This window comes from Pelobates fuscus, chromosome 4, assembly GCF_036172605.1.
Source record: "Pelobates fuscus isolate aPelFus1 chromosome 4, aPelFus1.pri, whole genome shotgun sequence".
Lineage (NCBI taxonomy): Eukaryota > Metazoa > Chordata > Amphibia > Anura > Pelobatidae > Pelobates > Pelobates fuscus.
The window spans coordinates 69,503,295-69,519,103 of NC_086320.1; the positions used below are offsets into that span (position 1 = coordinate 69,503,295).

The window sequence follows — 15,809 nt, forward strand, 5'->3', positions numbered from 1 at the left end:
GCCTGTTCTATATATAGACTCTCATCTGAACGGTTTCGTCTCAATCTGGTGTATTGGCTCTTTGGAACTCCTGCGAGCCATTTGGGATGGTGTCCACTATCCGATTGGATGAAACTGTTCATATCCGTAGGCTTGAAGTATGTTTTAGTTCTAATCTTTAGATCTTCAATAAAGATCGTCAAATCCAGAAAATCTATAGTTAAGTGGTTGAAAATGGGTGTGAACACCAATGAAAATGTGTTATTATTTAAGTATGAGAAAAAGTTTTCCAATTGTTCATCAGATCCTTTCCAGATTACAAGGATGTCATCGATGTACCGACGCCAGAGCACCAGGTTTGCCCCAAACGGACTATCGGCCCAAATGAAGGCCCTCTCCCAATAGTCCATGAATATGTTGGCATAACTAGGGGCAAACCTGGTGCCCATAGCCGTACCCTTGATCTGTAGAAAAAATTCGTCATTGAACATAAAGAAATTATGTGTCAGAATAAACTCAATGGCCTCAAGTAAAAACAACCTAAAGTCAGAATCCACAGTATCATCTCCCTCTAGATTCTTTTTCACTGCTTCTAGTCCTTGATTGTGGTCTATCACTGAATACAAAGAGCTCACATCCAGAGTAATCCAGATGTAATCTTTCTGCCATTCAATGGATTCTAGTTCTTGTAAAAGATGTTTAGTATCTTTTAGGTAAGATTTAGCAGTTACTGCTAAATCTTACCTAAAAGATACTAAACATCTTTTACAAGAACTAGAATCCGTTTGGGGCAAACCCGGTGCTCTGGCATCAGTACATCGATGACATCCTTGTAATCTGGAAAGGATCTGATGAACAATTGGAAATCTTTTTCTCATACTTAAATAATAACACATTTTCATTGGTGTTCACACCCATTTTCAACCACATAACTATAGATTTTCTGGATTTGACGATCTTTATTGAAGATCTAAAGATTAGAACTAAAACATACTTCAAGCCTACGGATATGAACAGTTTCATCCAATCGGATAGTGGACACCATCCCAAATGGCTCGCAGGAGTTCCAAAGAGCCAATACACCAGATTGAGACGAAACTGTTCAGATGAGAGTCTATATATAGAACAGGCAGATTTCCTGACTAGAAAATTTGTAGAAAAGGGTTACAAGAAGGACCAATTACAAACTGAAGTACAAAAGATTAGAAATATCCACAGGGGAGACCTCCTGGTGGATAAACATAAAAAATCACCCAACAAAAAGAATCCCTTTGAATTTTCATTTAATACACAGTATAATTCAAAAGCTTTTCACATTAATAAAATAATTAAAAAACATTGGTCCATTTTACAACAGGACGAATTTTTGAGATGCCAACTACCAGACATCCCGAAAGTCATCTATAGAAAAGGGAGAAACTTTTCAACTCATTTAACACCTAGTCTATTTAAACCGCCTAACAAAACCAAGGAGGAAAAGAGTAGTAGAAAAGGTTTCTTCACATGTGGAAAATGCAAAGCTTGTAGATCCATGCCATGTCACGTCTCAGCCTTTAAAAGCACAACAACGGGAGAGGAATTTAAAATCAAGGGACATATCACATGCATATCCACTAATGTAGTATACCTCCTTAGTTGCGGCTGCGGGGCACAATACGTGGGAAGAACAGGACGAAAAGCAAAAATACGCTTTTTGGAACACCTAAACAACATTAAGAAGGGGGTTAGGAACCACTCAGTCCCCACACATTGCAATACATGCCCAGCGTTTAAAACCCACAATCTATCTTGGGTTGTTATTGAACGGGTGAATCTGGATGTAAGAGGAGGGGATATTATGAACAAACTCAGACAGAGGGAGGGATTCTGGATCCATAAGCGGAAAACACTTCAGCCCTTAGGGCTGAATGTGGATTTTGATTTAGTTTGTTTTTTATAACATATTTTTTCTTAATTTTTTCTTAATTTTCTTTATTTTTTCACTTTTATTTATTTCATTTTTCATTTCTTATTTTTATTTATATTTATTTTTATTTTATTTTTACTTTTATTTTTAATTTTATTTCCATATTTATTCATTTTTTATTTCTTATTTTTTATTATTATTATTACCATTTTTATCTATTTTTACTAGGCTTATTTGACATTCCAGAATCCCTCTCTCTGTTCTCTCCACTATGCACTCATTCCAGTTGTTATATTTTATCTTTTATGTTTATGTTTATTTTTATTTTTACTTTTGTACCTCACTTGAATCTTGTTGTGATGTTATGATGTTCCATCTTATGTATCTTATTTAACTTTGGACATCTTACAACTATATATGGATGATGTCTTCTATGAATAGATTGTGAATAATGGATGTGACTAACCAATATTGAATCACTATATGTGATAAGTTTTCATGCAGATATCACTTTAAGATCATGAAAAGCCATGAGTATCTTATCTCTCTGGAACACACTTCAGAGTGTGATCCTAGTTTTTATATATACCCTTTGATTTGGTTAATAATAACAGTGCTATGAATTACTAATACCATGTATTTTTTATTTATATTTACTTTATGATGACTGCTCAATCTTCGTGGGGGCGAAATGGAACGCACGTGCGTTCCAGCGGGATGCACTGCGTCCGGCAGAGCCGATTACTTCCGCACAGCCGAAATGGATGTGGATGTTCCCGGGTTGGTGGAACGCACGTGCGTTCCACAGAGACGCTCCGGAACTCCATGTATGGAAAACTATCACGGACTGTAAAAAAGGAGATCAGAGACAGCTGATGGGGGAAAATTGGCTTGAAAAAAACGGCGGGAGGACCTATAAATGGAGGACAAAGCACCCAGAAGGTTTGAAGCATTTCATCACTCCTGAGGAAGTCTGTTCAAACAGACGAAACGCGTAGAGTTATTTGCTGGACTTTTTACTTTATTTGATTTTACTTGATTTTATATATTTTTTTGTTATCTTGCCTGAGATTTCCATAAGGACTTCGTTACTCTGCATTGTCTGGATGACAGATTTGTATTGATGGGCCTTTTTACATCTTTTATGCTGTAAGTGCAACCATTAAAGCAATTTATACTTTTTCAAATAGTGCTATACTATGCTATCTTTCATTTTTTGCATGTAATGTCCATCACTTCAACAACGGGAGATCCATGAGAATCTACATATTTTGATGGGCTTGAAAACAACTATAATCTTGTGAGTGTGACACATAAACAAGGGGCACTTCATTATATGAACGTTAATCCCCTATGAGCGTATTTTCTTTTGTATTTTTTTGGTATAGGTATATCTCGCTTTGTTTCTGTGTATACTGAGGTTTAAGAGGAATCCTTTTGTTATACCTGACCAAACTAAGGGAAGTAATTATTCCTTTACATATATTTCACATACTGCACCTGGGTGGTCTAAATTTGTATTTTCAATATTAAATGAAACAAGACACACATCGGCCCAAATGTCTTTGTTGATAGAGATAAACAAACAGTCAGTAATGAGAGTATGTTTAAGAATACTCTCCACTTTTAGGGTCACTTGGGTTTATTTCAGTAAAAATCAAACAAAAAAAAAAAAACAGTTAACTGTGGTGAATACAAAATCCAATTGCAACATGTAGGCCAAAATAGCAGACTTAGAAAAAAATGGCCAATTCAGCTTTCTGGACTATGAATTAACAAACCCTTAAACAATGTTTGAAAACTATTAGGTATATGGAATCTGTAGATATCCTAACACTGTAAAACTGTTTTTAGACTTGTAAAAAAAACATTGCCCAATAACGACAAGACTCCTACACAATGGTCAGTGAGTGGATGGAGACAGTACGGGAGAAGGAAGTAAAATTTTCTTAACGTTAGGTTTCTGCATTATTTGAATTGCAAAGAAACAAAACACGATAGTTTGACCTCTTGCTAAACAAATCGGATTAACAAATACTTTATCTTTGTGAAAAAGCAAATCATAACACAAATTAGTGTCTCTACTTTGTTCTATAAACAAGTTGGATAATGGCAAACTATTGCTAAAGAATTGCAGGGAGTCTGATAATGCAGATTTTTATTTTTCTGAATAGGAAAAAAACAAAAACAATGATTCTGTCATTCTTGTTCTTCCATTAAGCACCCATGATGGAATAATTTCACTATGCGGTATATTACCAGCAGGGACTGTTTCCCTATTGGTAACAAGAGAACCACTGGTGTCCTAAATACCTGGGCCCACCTCTGTTAGCTGAGCCATTACCTATCATTATTGGTAATGATTGCGAGGGTGAGCCCCTCTACAGAATGGTACTGCCTCTTCTGGACGGGAGTTATTGGGATTCGCCCCCATTACTATGGCACGTTGGCACTTATTACATTGGCAAAGAAAGGCATACATTAGTTGTATTGTTGTTCTCAAAAGACAATATTTAACAGAAAATGGCAGTTAAATGGCTACATAAAAACGTGGATAAATAGCCTGTGAAGACTTTACATAAATATATACTTTTGTGTGACAATTTTGTTTCCTTTAATGGCTATTAAACTTAAAAGACACATACCAAATTCCACAATAAAATCAAAGAAAACAACCACAAAAATGTTGCTTATACCAACCAACTGTAAAATTTAAAATCAAATGGCTCTCTCTAACACCCTGCTATATGATTTGCAACTCAGTTTAAATTTACTCAACTTTCTTAATAAAAATGTACTTTAAAAACAAATACTCCGTCTACTTAGTGACCAGTTATAAACTGAAACCTAGACATATGAAGGAATGGCATCTACTACCTGATTTAGAGGAACAACTAAAGAAACAACTGCTTTCTTAAGGTTGCGGTCTATCTAATCAGGACATGCAGTATGTGTTTTAGGAATGAAACGGTTTAAATTATATTATCATATCAGTGTGAGAATTAAATCTAGTCACTTAAGAGATCATTTTAGAAAAGTATGAGAACTGCATCTATCACAGAAACTGGTCAAAATATACCTCTACACACTAAAGCTGCCTTTAGCCTATATTGGTTCTAGACATTGATACAAATAAGGCACATTGCTTGATGAGAATTTATAAATGCTGTATTGGTCTAATTTGCATAGCACCTTTGTTCCTGTTTTATTGGTACTTTTTATGGGGGTGGGGGGAGGACTTTGAGTATACATAAAACACACACATATACATTCTAAATGTAATATATTTGATAGTGAAAATGTAAGGAGAATATCTTTATAATGTAAAAGCTGATTTAACACAGAGATTGCAGGAGGAGAATAGTGGGAAACTAAAAAAAGTTCCATAGAAGCAAAATTAGCTTTTTACTTACTTCTGAGTTTGGATGCTTTTGTCTCTCTCTTCAATCAACTTATTTTCCTTGGCATCAAAATTCTCTTTCATCTTCCTGACTTGCGTTTCAAGCTGGTTTAGTAATTCCGCTTTATCCTGCCACTTCATATTCATTGCACTAAGAATAGAAAGAGCAAATGCCTCAAATAAGCCGAGATTCAACTTCAAACAGCACAAGCTCTATTTGCTAAAACCTCTGCTCTAGAGGCCGGTTAATCACCTGTAAGCCTTCTTCACATCTTCCAGTTCAGCTTCTCTCTCTTCAAGGAGCAATTCGGCTTCGTCCTTCCTCGCAATCTGTCTTTCCAGCTTCCCTTTTAGTTCCTCCAGTTGTGCTGTCTTTTCGTCGGTCTGTTCTCGTAATGCTTTCTCAAGCCCAATATTTTCTTCACGCAGCTTTCGGATTCGTTCATCTCTCTCTTGCAGTCCCTGTGTGCATACAATGGGCACAATGCAATCAGTGGTGTATCCTGGTTTTGTGGATACACCCCCCCCCCCCCCCCCGCGCCACCCCCACCCAACCTTTCCCCCCGCCCCGCATTCTAAATACACACACACACACATTCACTGACAGATACGCATACACTAGCTAACAGAAACACACACTCGCTAACAGAAACACACACACACTAACAGACACACTCACTCACTGGCAGACACAAACTAGCAGACACACACAGTCAGACACACACTAACAGAAACACACTAACAGAAACACACTAACAGACACACACACTAACAGACACACACACTAACAGACACACACACACACGAACAGACACATACACCCACAATAACACATTTTTTTAAAATTTATTTAAACCCCCCCAGCCTCCTTACCTTTGGGAATGCTGGGGGGGGGGGGGGGAGGTGTCTCTTCCTCCCTGGTGGTCCAGTGGCTGCTGGGCGAGCGGCACTGCCTGGCGGGCGGCTGGCGAGGGAGCACTTCCCCTGAGCTGTCTGCTCAGCTCCCTCGCGCGTCTCAGAGTGAGGCTGGGAGCCGGAATATGACGTCATATTCCGGCTCCCAGCCTCACTCTGCGGCGCGCGAGGGAGCTGAGCAGACAGCTCAGAGGAAGTGCTCCCTCGCCGGCCGCCCACCAGCGCCGCCCGACCGCCCAGCAGCCCGCCGGCAGCCCAGCATGTCTGTTAGCCGCGAGGCTAACAAGACATTTGCCTTGGGCATTTGGGGGCGGCTTTTTTTGCCGCCCCCTGGAAAATGCCGCCCAAGGCAAATGCCTTGTTTGCCTCGCGGATTATACGCCCCTGAATGCAATGATATAACCACGGTTCTTTATGGTGCAAACAAATCAACCAATAAATATATGGATATACGGTTAGTATGAAGCAGAACAGGAAAAGTAATCTACTCGCTGGTACAGATTAAAAATGGTTTGTGAGAAATCTTCATTTCTGTATAGAGATAAAACACAATATGTATAAAGAATGTCACTCTCAAAAACAGAGCCAATATCAGGCTCTATATTATAAGCTCCAAGGTTTCTTTACAGGCTAGGAACTACATCCAAATCAGGATCTCAGATCCAAGGTAGGAACTTCAGAAACTCAGGATGTGATAAAAGATGGAATACTTTATTACAAATAAATAAAAACAAAATAGACTGAAGGACTAGAACACAAAATAAATAAGAAGTGAAAAATAAAAAAGCTCAAAAGGCTAAAGGTAAGAATCACTGCAAGAAGCTCAAAGTAAAGTTCCACAAAGCAGGAAACGCATTTCGACTCGTTAATGAGTATTCTTTGAGGAAGACGCTTTAACGAGTCAAGACACGTTTGCTGCCTTATGAATACAAAGGAGCATAGACCATGTGAAAATTAGATCACTCAAGAAATAAATATAAAGGGCAACTCTAGGCACTATAACTACTTCATTTTATTGAAGTGGATTCCCAAGTGCTGTTCCTACTGTTCAGTGTCAAACCAATTTTGACAAGGATCTGTAGCTAAACTTTACATTTAATTTTACGAAGGTGACTGAAGTTTTGTGACCAAAACGTTGCCTTGTCACTTGGTGTTATGCTACATTAAATAGCTGTTACATACTAAGAATTGTTTGGATCTTATTTCTTGTATCAGGATACTGCAGTCACCTATATGGCTGAATATAAATGGAAAAAATGGAAAATGTAGTTCAAAAATCACAAGTGGCACTGCAGGTGTTTGTGAACTACAATTCACACTAAACTCTGTCAACCTTTTAGCAGCTCTGTCACAACAATAAAATTCTGAGTATTTCATATGGATAAAATGTGTCACTAAAATCACAAAGCAATCAAAAGATAGAAGTCAATGAAGGGCCTACTTTACATATGGTCATGTCTGAAGTTGACAAAACAATAAACTTTTACCGATATGTTCTGTCAATTTCCACAGCAGTTACGAATGACACAACGAAACAGGCATTTATTCTTGCATTACGGTCTAGCGGGATCCTCCATAGAGTTCTAATTTGCACTCTCTCAGACAAAGCACCGAAAGCAGAAAGAAGAAGATGGCGGTGCTTGCAAGAGTGACCTTCAGGTAAATATATTGTGCCATCACAGGGATGCATGATTTCCATAATACTCAGCCATTCTGGCTGCAGAGGTGCTAAGTTTGCCAAAAAAAAAAAGACTCTATACTCTGTGTCTGCCATAACCTGCACTTAGCTTTCACCTACTATATCCTTCATCTAGTGCCTTTATACCACAGCTTTTTGACACTATCACGGGATTTCAGTTAAAGGGTTAATCTGGCTGGAATCCAGTCCCTGCTCTGTGCCGGCTCTTTGTATTTAACACTAGTTAACCCCTCTTACAAGGGTATTCACCAAACTCTTAACTATACCAAATACAAATCTGAGTTGCAAAATGGATGCTGAAATCTTAAACCAGTGACTATTATCGAGCTGGAGAATTTTTCCTGATCAACTGTTTTTGCCATTTTGGTTTGAATCTAATTGTGTACACTTTGGTATTTAGCAAATAATCCTGTTAATATTTGCCCTGCTTCAATGCTGGCTAGACAGGGCCCAGCACAGCTCACTCAAATACCATAATGTGAAACTGGCATACATCCAATAAATCACATGCCCTTTCACATACTAATCCACTTACCCTAATCTCACTGAAAACAAGAAGAAGAAAAAAAAAACCAACAAACTACAGTAGCTATTCATCTAGTCAATACAGACCAATCACAAACCATGTCACACACCACCAAAGCCAGTCACATTAACCAACCAGCCACAGCCAAGCATACAACATTACATACAAACATACATTTAGCCATACCAACAGGAGGCACTTGTGAGGCAATGTAAATCACTCAGTTTGAGAGAATCTGCAATAATTACACTGCTGGACCAAGACTGTCTGACAGCCACTAGAGGCACGTCTTGCTTTGGATTCCTTACACTATAGAATCTCTTTACAAAAACTATGCAATCTTGTAAAAAAAAAAAAAAAAAGCAAAACACTGCTAATGAATATAAAGAACAAAATTTAAGAAATATGAAAATACTCACTTCTTTAAGTTTCCTTATGGTTTCTGTCTGGTCATCAACAACTTTGATTTTGATTTTTAGAGCATCATTGTCACGTTCATTGTGCTTTTTCAAGGTTTCAATTTCATTTGAAAGAACCTCAATTTTTGCTTCTAGCCTTCCTCGATCCTGTGCCAGTGAAACCCCTAAAATAGAAAGTATTTTACAGTGATGGTTTTAAACTGTACAAGACATGCACAGATGACAGGAAATAAACATATAGATTAAACAAATGTCTGTATAAACAATGTTAGCAAATTTACAGGTAAATATTAGATTTCATTTTTAAATAATTAGCTACACGATCATACATTTCCTTCATTAATCAGAATGGCAGTATGCTCGACTTCTCTGGGCTCATTTCCAATGTTGTCACTACTTCTTACTGCCCATCTGCTACTCACTAAGATGCCTGTTGCTACTTTTAGTGAGTAGTGGATATTGATCAACTGCTGCTACTACAAGTTAGATGATACATAGTAGTTAATGACTCCTACTATTCTCTGTGGGAGCCACTAACCTTTAAATATAAACTGGTCTCCACCCTGTCCTACATAATATCAGCTTCCCCGCAAAACATCACTGGGTAATAGATTGTATACAGTGCCACTATCTTCAGCTATTGCCAATCAAAGGATGTAGTATGCATGGTCCGAGTGAGTCTTTTATACCAGCAACATGTGGTTGCTATGATGTCATCTTATACAGCATGTGCTTTATCCACAAGTCGCTAAGCAATGACTTATACAGCATGTGCTTTATCCACAAGTCGCTAAGCAATGACTGGTCTTAATCTTTGCAAGAATACATTATTGGCAGCCAACCAGTATAAAAAACAAAAACATAGCGACAAAGATGGAATCCTTTTGGCAGCTTGGTAGCTTGCATACTGGCTGTTAACGGTGACAACTTGTGACCATTCCTAAGATTGGAAAGAAGATCTCTGTGTGCAACTATGCATTGTGAGATGCTGCACTGAGCATCTTGTGTATCTACTACACTACAGGAGCTATCTTGAATGAGGCAAAATAAGCTTGATAGTAAGTTAAACTTTCAAAGGAATATAATAACTACATAATTTCATTGTGTAATGGAGCACCTTTGCTTCTGCCATTTTTAAATCTTCTTTGGTCTGAAAGACCCTTATCTAACCACAGCAAAGGCATGTAACAGATGCAGAAGAGAGCAAGTGTGCACATAGTATGCGTAAGTGAGTTCCAAACTGCATATTGTCGCCACAGCTATGTGGTGCTTCTAACCAAGATTACTTAAAGGAACACTATAAAGTCAGGAATACGAATGTGTATTTCTGACCCTATAGTGTTAACAACACTATTTAGCCGCCCTGGCCCCCGTTAAAAATAGTAAAAACTCACCTGATTTCCAGCTCTGTGGGGGTCTGCCAGCACTGGCTCCACTCCAACATGCCTCCTTGGCTGACATCATCAGAATTGATTATCTCAGCCAATCACAATGCTTTCCTATAAGAAAGCATTGGATTGGCTGAGATAGTAAGTTCTGATAAAATTCACCAAGGTGATGGGGGTGAGGGGCAGAGCCAAATGCCGTATTGGTCTATCAGGATCTCCTCAGAGATGCATTGAATCAATCCATCTCTATAGGGAAAGTTCAGCATCTCCATGCAGAGCGTGGAGACACTCAACATGTGTACCTCACACTGTGCAGCACTGCCCCAGGAAGCACTTCTAGTGGTCGTCTGGGGAGTGTCCAGTGAAGGTGTTCCTAGGCTGTAATGTAAATACTACCGTTTCTCTGAAAAGGCTGTGTTTACAGCTAACAGCCTGCAGGGACTGACTTTACTCATCAGAACAACTACATTAAGCTGTAGTTGTTCTGGTGACTATAGTGTGCCTTTAAAGCAGGCTTCCCAAACTCCGGCCCTCTAGATGTTGCTAAACTACAACTCTCATGATTCTCAGCCCATTTCATTCACAGAATCAAGGGAATTGTAGTTCAGCAACATCTGGAGGGCCAGAGTTTGAGGAAGCTTGCTTTAAAGAGTAGCTTCACAAAAATAAATTGCTCTTTCCCCTTCTTATTTGGCAACAACTGCAACAATGTAAACTTGCTACATAGTCCAAATGAAAGGTTAACATTGGTTCTCAATGATAGGATTAATACAGGTTGGTCTAGTCCAGGATTATATCACAGTTTACCAATAAAGTGTCCAGCATGATGGAAAGTGCTGTTGCGCTTTGTCGAGATGTTTGATACGAAATGCATTGATCGAGACCATGGGAACCTCCATAGATATTGTCTTGCAATTAGGAAGGCGATGCCTTTTTCCTCCACAGCCATCACTAGTGATTGCTGGGGGAACTGACAAAACTGGACGAGGTAGCTCACCTTTTTGTTAAGCACATGAAAATTGCACAATACAAAGCAGTCCCAATTTTTTTTATTTTTTTTGGGGGGGGGGGGGGGGACTTCAATTAAATTTCAACACAGTCTAAAGAGGTCATAACACAGTCAATGTGATCATTTCATGAAGTTTGCAGTTTTACAAAATACTAATTTGCTTTTTTTTTTTTGTGGAGTGGTTGTAGGGTGGTAACAGCGGGACAGAGCTGCTTTAACAAAATCAAAATATAGTGAATTAATGCAGAAACATACTGTATTTTGACAGGTCGAGTTTTTTCCACATTCTTATTTAAACATCTTAACTTGGTTTGTCTTTTCCATTGAAAGGATACTAACAGAAGTTATCATCATTCTGTTACCATGTTAAAACGAATCGCAAGATCATCTACCTGAAACTGTTTTTTTTTTTTTCTACAGGCAAGACGTGAGGTATAACTTTAAGTCACAATGGATCTATTACCTTAATTCAGTTCTATGGTATGAATACAAAATTAGATCTCTACCTTGTTGAGTTAGCTCTTGTCCCCAGATTTTTCTCTCCGCTTTTAATCCATCTATCAATGACTCCTGTGCAGTGAGCTGTGAAATCAGTTTTGATTTTTCTTGCTTCAGAACTTCAATTTGAACAGTTTTGCGTTTTTCTTCTTCAGCAACTCTTTCCAGGGTACCGATTTTGCTCTATAAGAATATGTTTCAGATTAACAAGTTTATGCAATACATTTTTATTTAAAATAGCAAAATATTAATATAGATTCACCCTCTAACTGTGCTTTGTAAAGGCTTGTAATTCATTCCCTCAGTTAGGACTCCCTCACTTTGTAGGTTTTGCTTTTAAATGAATCCTTTATTTTCACCTTTATACTTGTGCTTTTAGGTTATGCATAAGAAAAAGTAGGGTAAACTTTGACAAGCAAAGGCGATGGTTGGTACTTGGGCAAGGCACCATCTGAAATGCATCAGATAAAATAATCCCACAGATGGTACTGCAGACATCATGGACAGAGAAGAACAAATGGAGGAGCCCAGGTACTAAGGTCCAGCACAAGGATGAAAGGATAATAAATATAAATAATTGCAAATGGCTATATGGGTGTAAGTCATTAGATACAAGGTGCATATGGAAAAAAAAAAACTAAACAAGAAAAAAAAAAAGAAATTTGGAGACAATTTAAAACAAGCCTTTTGCAAAAGATTTGCAATTCACTCACTACATTGGAATGCACAGTTAAAGGCATAATATAAGCCCCAAATCGCCTGGCCTTATAAAGCAATTGTGATGTGTAGATGCCACTGCAGTGTCTCTGCTCAATTATCTGATGTTTAGGTGTTGAATCACTTTGTTTTTTGCAGCACAGTGTGGTTTGCTTTAGAAGTTCCTATCTTATGCTCTGTCGATTAAACTTTAATCACACACATGAAGCTGCTGCAGACAATTACAAGAGCATGACATAAGAATTTCTAAATTAAACACACAGTGCAATAAGGGAATTGAAAAAAATGTAAACTTATTTTTCAGGAAGTGTGTGTTGAGGTTCCAGGAGAATGTGTAGCTAGGGCTACATAAACAAACAATGTGATTTAGCTCCCAAATGGCAGATAATTAAGCAGTGATATTGCAGGAGCATGAAACTACATTAAAGCCACTTCATTAAGCTACATTTGTTTTAATGCTTAAGCAGTGGTAGACACCCTTCAGCACTCTAGATGTGGAGTGCATCTCCCTTGATGCTTTGCCAGCATTATGGGTGCAAAAGCATTATGGGAGATTTAGTACACAACATCTTGAGTGCCGAAGGTTGCCTAACCCTGGCTTAGAGTGTCCTTTTCAGGACCAATGATGGCTCATTTCATTGTTAAAATATCTAGTCCACTGAAGGCTATTAAGTGCTTGTTTGGGGAATGTGGGGATTGTGTAGTATTGGTGATGCTTAATAAGCAAAATATTCCATGTAGTTATAAGGTCTATAAACTATAATTTGCTCTTAACCCCATCACTTCCAAGCAGTTTGCAAAAAACAAAAAATAACAAAAAAAAACCCACAACAACGACCTCCAGAATCCGAGTATTTTGGGTGTCCTGCAAAGTAAAGTTTAAATGTTTTTTTTTTTTTTTTTAGTACATATAGATAGCATACCATTTAATAAAAACATAACTAAACTAAACTTTTGGTTGGACAGAAAAAAACTTGAATAATCATTTACCAAATAATGAAGCTACAGATAGGGAAACAGTGTTGCAAATAAATATATAAATAAATATAGATGGGAAGATTAAATGCTGACCTCCCACCACTTCAGAATTCTGCAGCTCGGACGGAGGAGAGATGAACACAGAGTCAGTCTCACTGTATTCAGCTCTGAAGTTCACAGTGTGCACCTCAGAAACTGTAATAAAGGCATAATTTGCAAACAAAGTTTGTTTGCAATAAACAAATTTCATTTGCAATTTAGCAAATTGTGTATACATGATGGTAGGGTATGAATACATTTCCTGGCAATCATGTATACATAAGTGCCAACGTGAAGGGGTTAAGGAGTTAGAAGCTATATTTTGTCCAGGATTAAACAGTTAATTCCAAGAAAATTACACACTTTTAATTCACTGGTTTTCTCTTGCTTTGCTTTTGTAATTTCTGCTATCCTTGCTTTCTGCTCCTTCACCATGGTAGTTAGCTCTTGATTTAAAGCCGCCAACTGCTTTTCTTTTCGTTGGCAGCAATTAAGTGCCTCCTTATATTCGGATATTTCTGCAGACATGCTATCAAAGCCATCTTTAACCTACAACAAAAAAGAAAATACAGAACTATTTTGAAGAAGCCATGGAGATAGCACCAACATTTAATCAAAGCAATTAAAGTAAAATGTCTAAAATCATTTTTGCTTTACACAGCATCGCTGACAAAATAGATGTGTGCACACAAAAATAATAAATTTTTATATATATATATATATATATATATATATATATATATATATATATATATATTAATTAATGTAAATGGTTGGATGAAAAGACCATGTCTTCTCACCCAGGGTGTAGCAAAATGTAAAGAATGCCATGGGGCAAGTTACTCTAAGATTCTCAAACTCTTGTTAAATGAGCTGCCTCAATGTTAACAGGCAGTTTCCTTAGGTAAAAACAAACAACAAATGTGTGGCCCTTTAAAATAAATGGACAAGTAATTAAGGTGAATTTATGCCCAGTGGCATACCTCCCCCTAATTATGGGCAAGCATTTAGAAAACTGGGCAGACTAGATGGGCCGAATGGTTCTTATCTGCCGTCACATTCTATGTTTCTATGCATGGAAATGTCCATAAGCTCCCCTAAGGTCAGGGGCAACAGCACTGCATGTTAGCATTATTACAATATTGGAAGGAGGATTGAAATAACAGTAACAGCTTCCCAGGAATGTAACTCCTGTTGGGGTGAAAAGTTACCCTAAACGTATTGAAAGAAAAAATATAATAAAGGGACACGATCGTCACCAAAAAATGTAGCTTAATGAAGCAGTTTTGGTGTATTGATTGTGCCCCTGACTGCTCAATTCTCTGCCATTTAGGAATTAAATCACTGTTTATGCAGCCCTAGTCATACCTTCCTGCATGTGACTTGCATAGGCTTCCTAAACACTTCCTGTGAAGAGTCATTTAATGTTTACACTTCCTTTATCACAAATTCTGACTACTTTAGAATTGTGTATCTTCTGCTCTTTTAAGAGCTTGCTAGACCCTGCAGGAGCCTCCTGTATGTAATTAAAGTTACATTTACAGAGCAGGATATAAAAACTTTTAAAGTAAGTTACATCTGATTGAAAATGAAACCATTTCATTTTCATGCAGGCTGTGTGAGTAACAGCCAGGGGAAGGGAGGCTAGGGCTGCATAAACAGAATTAAACATGATTTAACGCTTTAATGGCAGTGAATTGAGCAGTAAACCTTCAGGGGCATGATCTACAAACCAAAGTTGTTTAGGTCACTTTAGTGTCCTTTTAATAATTAAAAAAGATACATGGTGAATCATGCCTTAAGAGCAAGCAGTGCTAATCTTGGGCATTATTATGGAGTCTCTAGAGAACATAGATAGCATTATTTTCCCCATTTTTTTTACAGTTATACACAAATTTATAACTGTATGCAAATTTCCTACATCTCACTAAATAAATGTTGTCAAATACGAATTTAAAATCTATCACACGGTTTCCTATATCCTGCCTGAACATGAAACTTCTTTCCTTGGCGCATCATCAAATAAATAATGTAACCATTTATTTTGAACAAACATTCATTTGTATTGAGACAAAGGAGGCCGTAGCAAAAAAAACTCTATCATTCCCATGTGTTATGTAAGTTGAGCCAAACTCCATTTTTGAATGCCTATTTACATGCAATGGAGTGGTGACATAGCTTTGGCCAGTGTAAACAGATCTAAATTTTAGGTGTGCAGTAACATAGTACTACTACCACTTCAAAGAATACATGTTGTAGAATTAAAGCTCAACTTTTATTGGAATACCAGTATTGCAATTGTCACAATGGCAGTATTTTTGTATGGAAGTATGTTG

General features: G+C 37.6%; 1 protein-coding gene across 1 annotated transcript in view; it reads right to left on the reverse strand.

The window, feature by feature from the left end:
- The window catches only part of LRRCC1 (leucine rich repeat and coiled-coil centrosomal protein 1), a 48,719-nt gene that overhangs the window by 4,032 nt on the left and 28,878 nt on the right, over positions 1-15,809 (reverse strand). The window contains exons 13-17 of the mRNA XM_063450349.1: positions 13,837-14,022; positions 11,748-11,922; positions 8,845-9,008; positions 5,539-5,747; positions 5,299-5,436 (exon numbers count right to left, since the gene is read on the reverse strand). Of these exons, the coding sequence (XP_063306419.1) occupies positions 5,299-5,436; positions 5,539-5,747; positions 8,845-9,008; positions 11,748-11,922; positions 13,837-14,022 (872 nt within the window). The remainder of the gene's footprint in view (positions 1-5,298; positions 5,437-5,538; positions 5,748-8,844; positions 9,009-11,747; positions 11,923-13,836; positions 14,023-15,809) is intronic.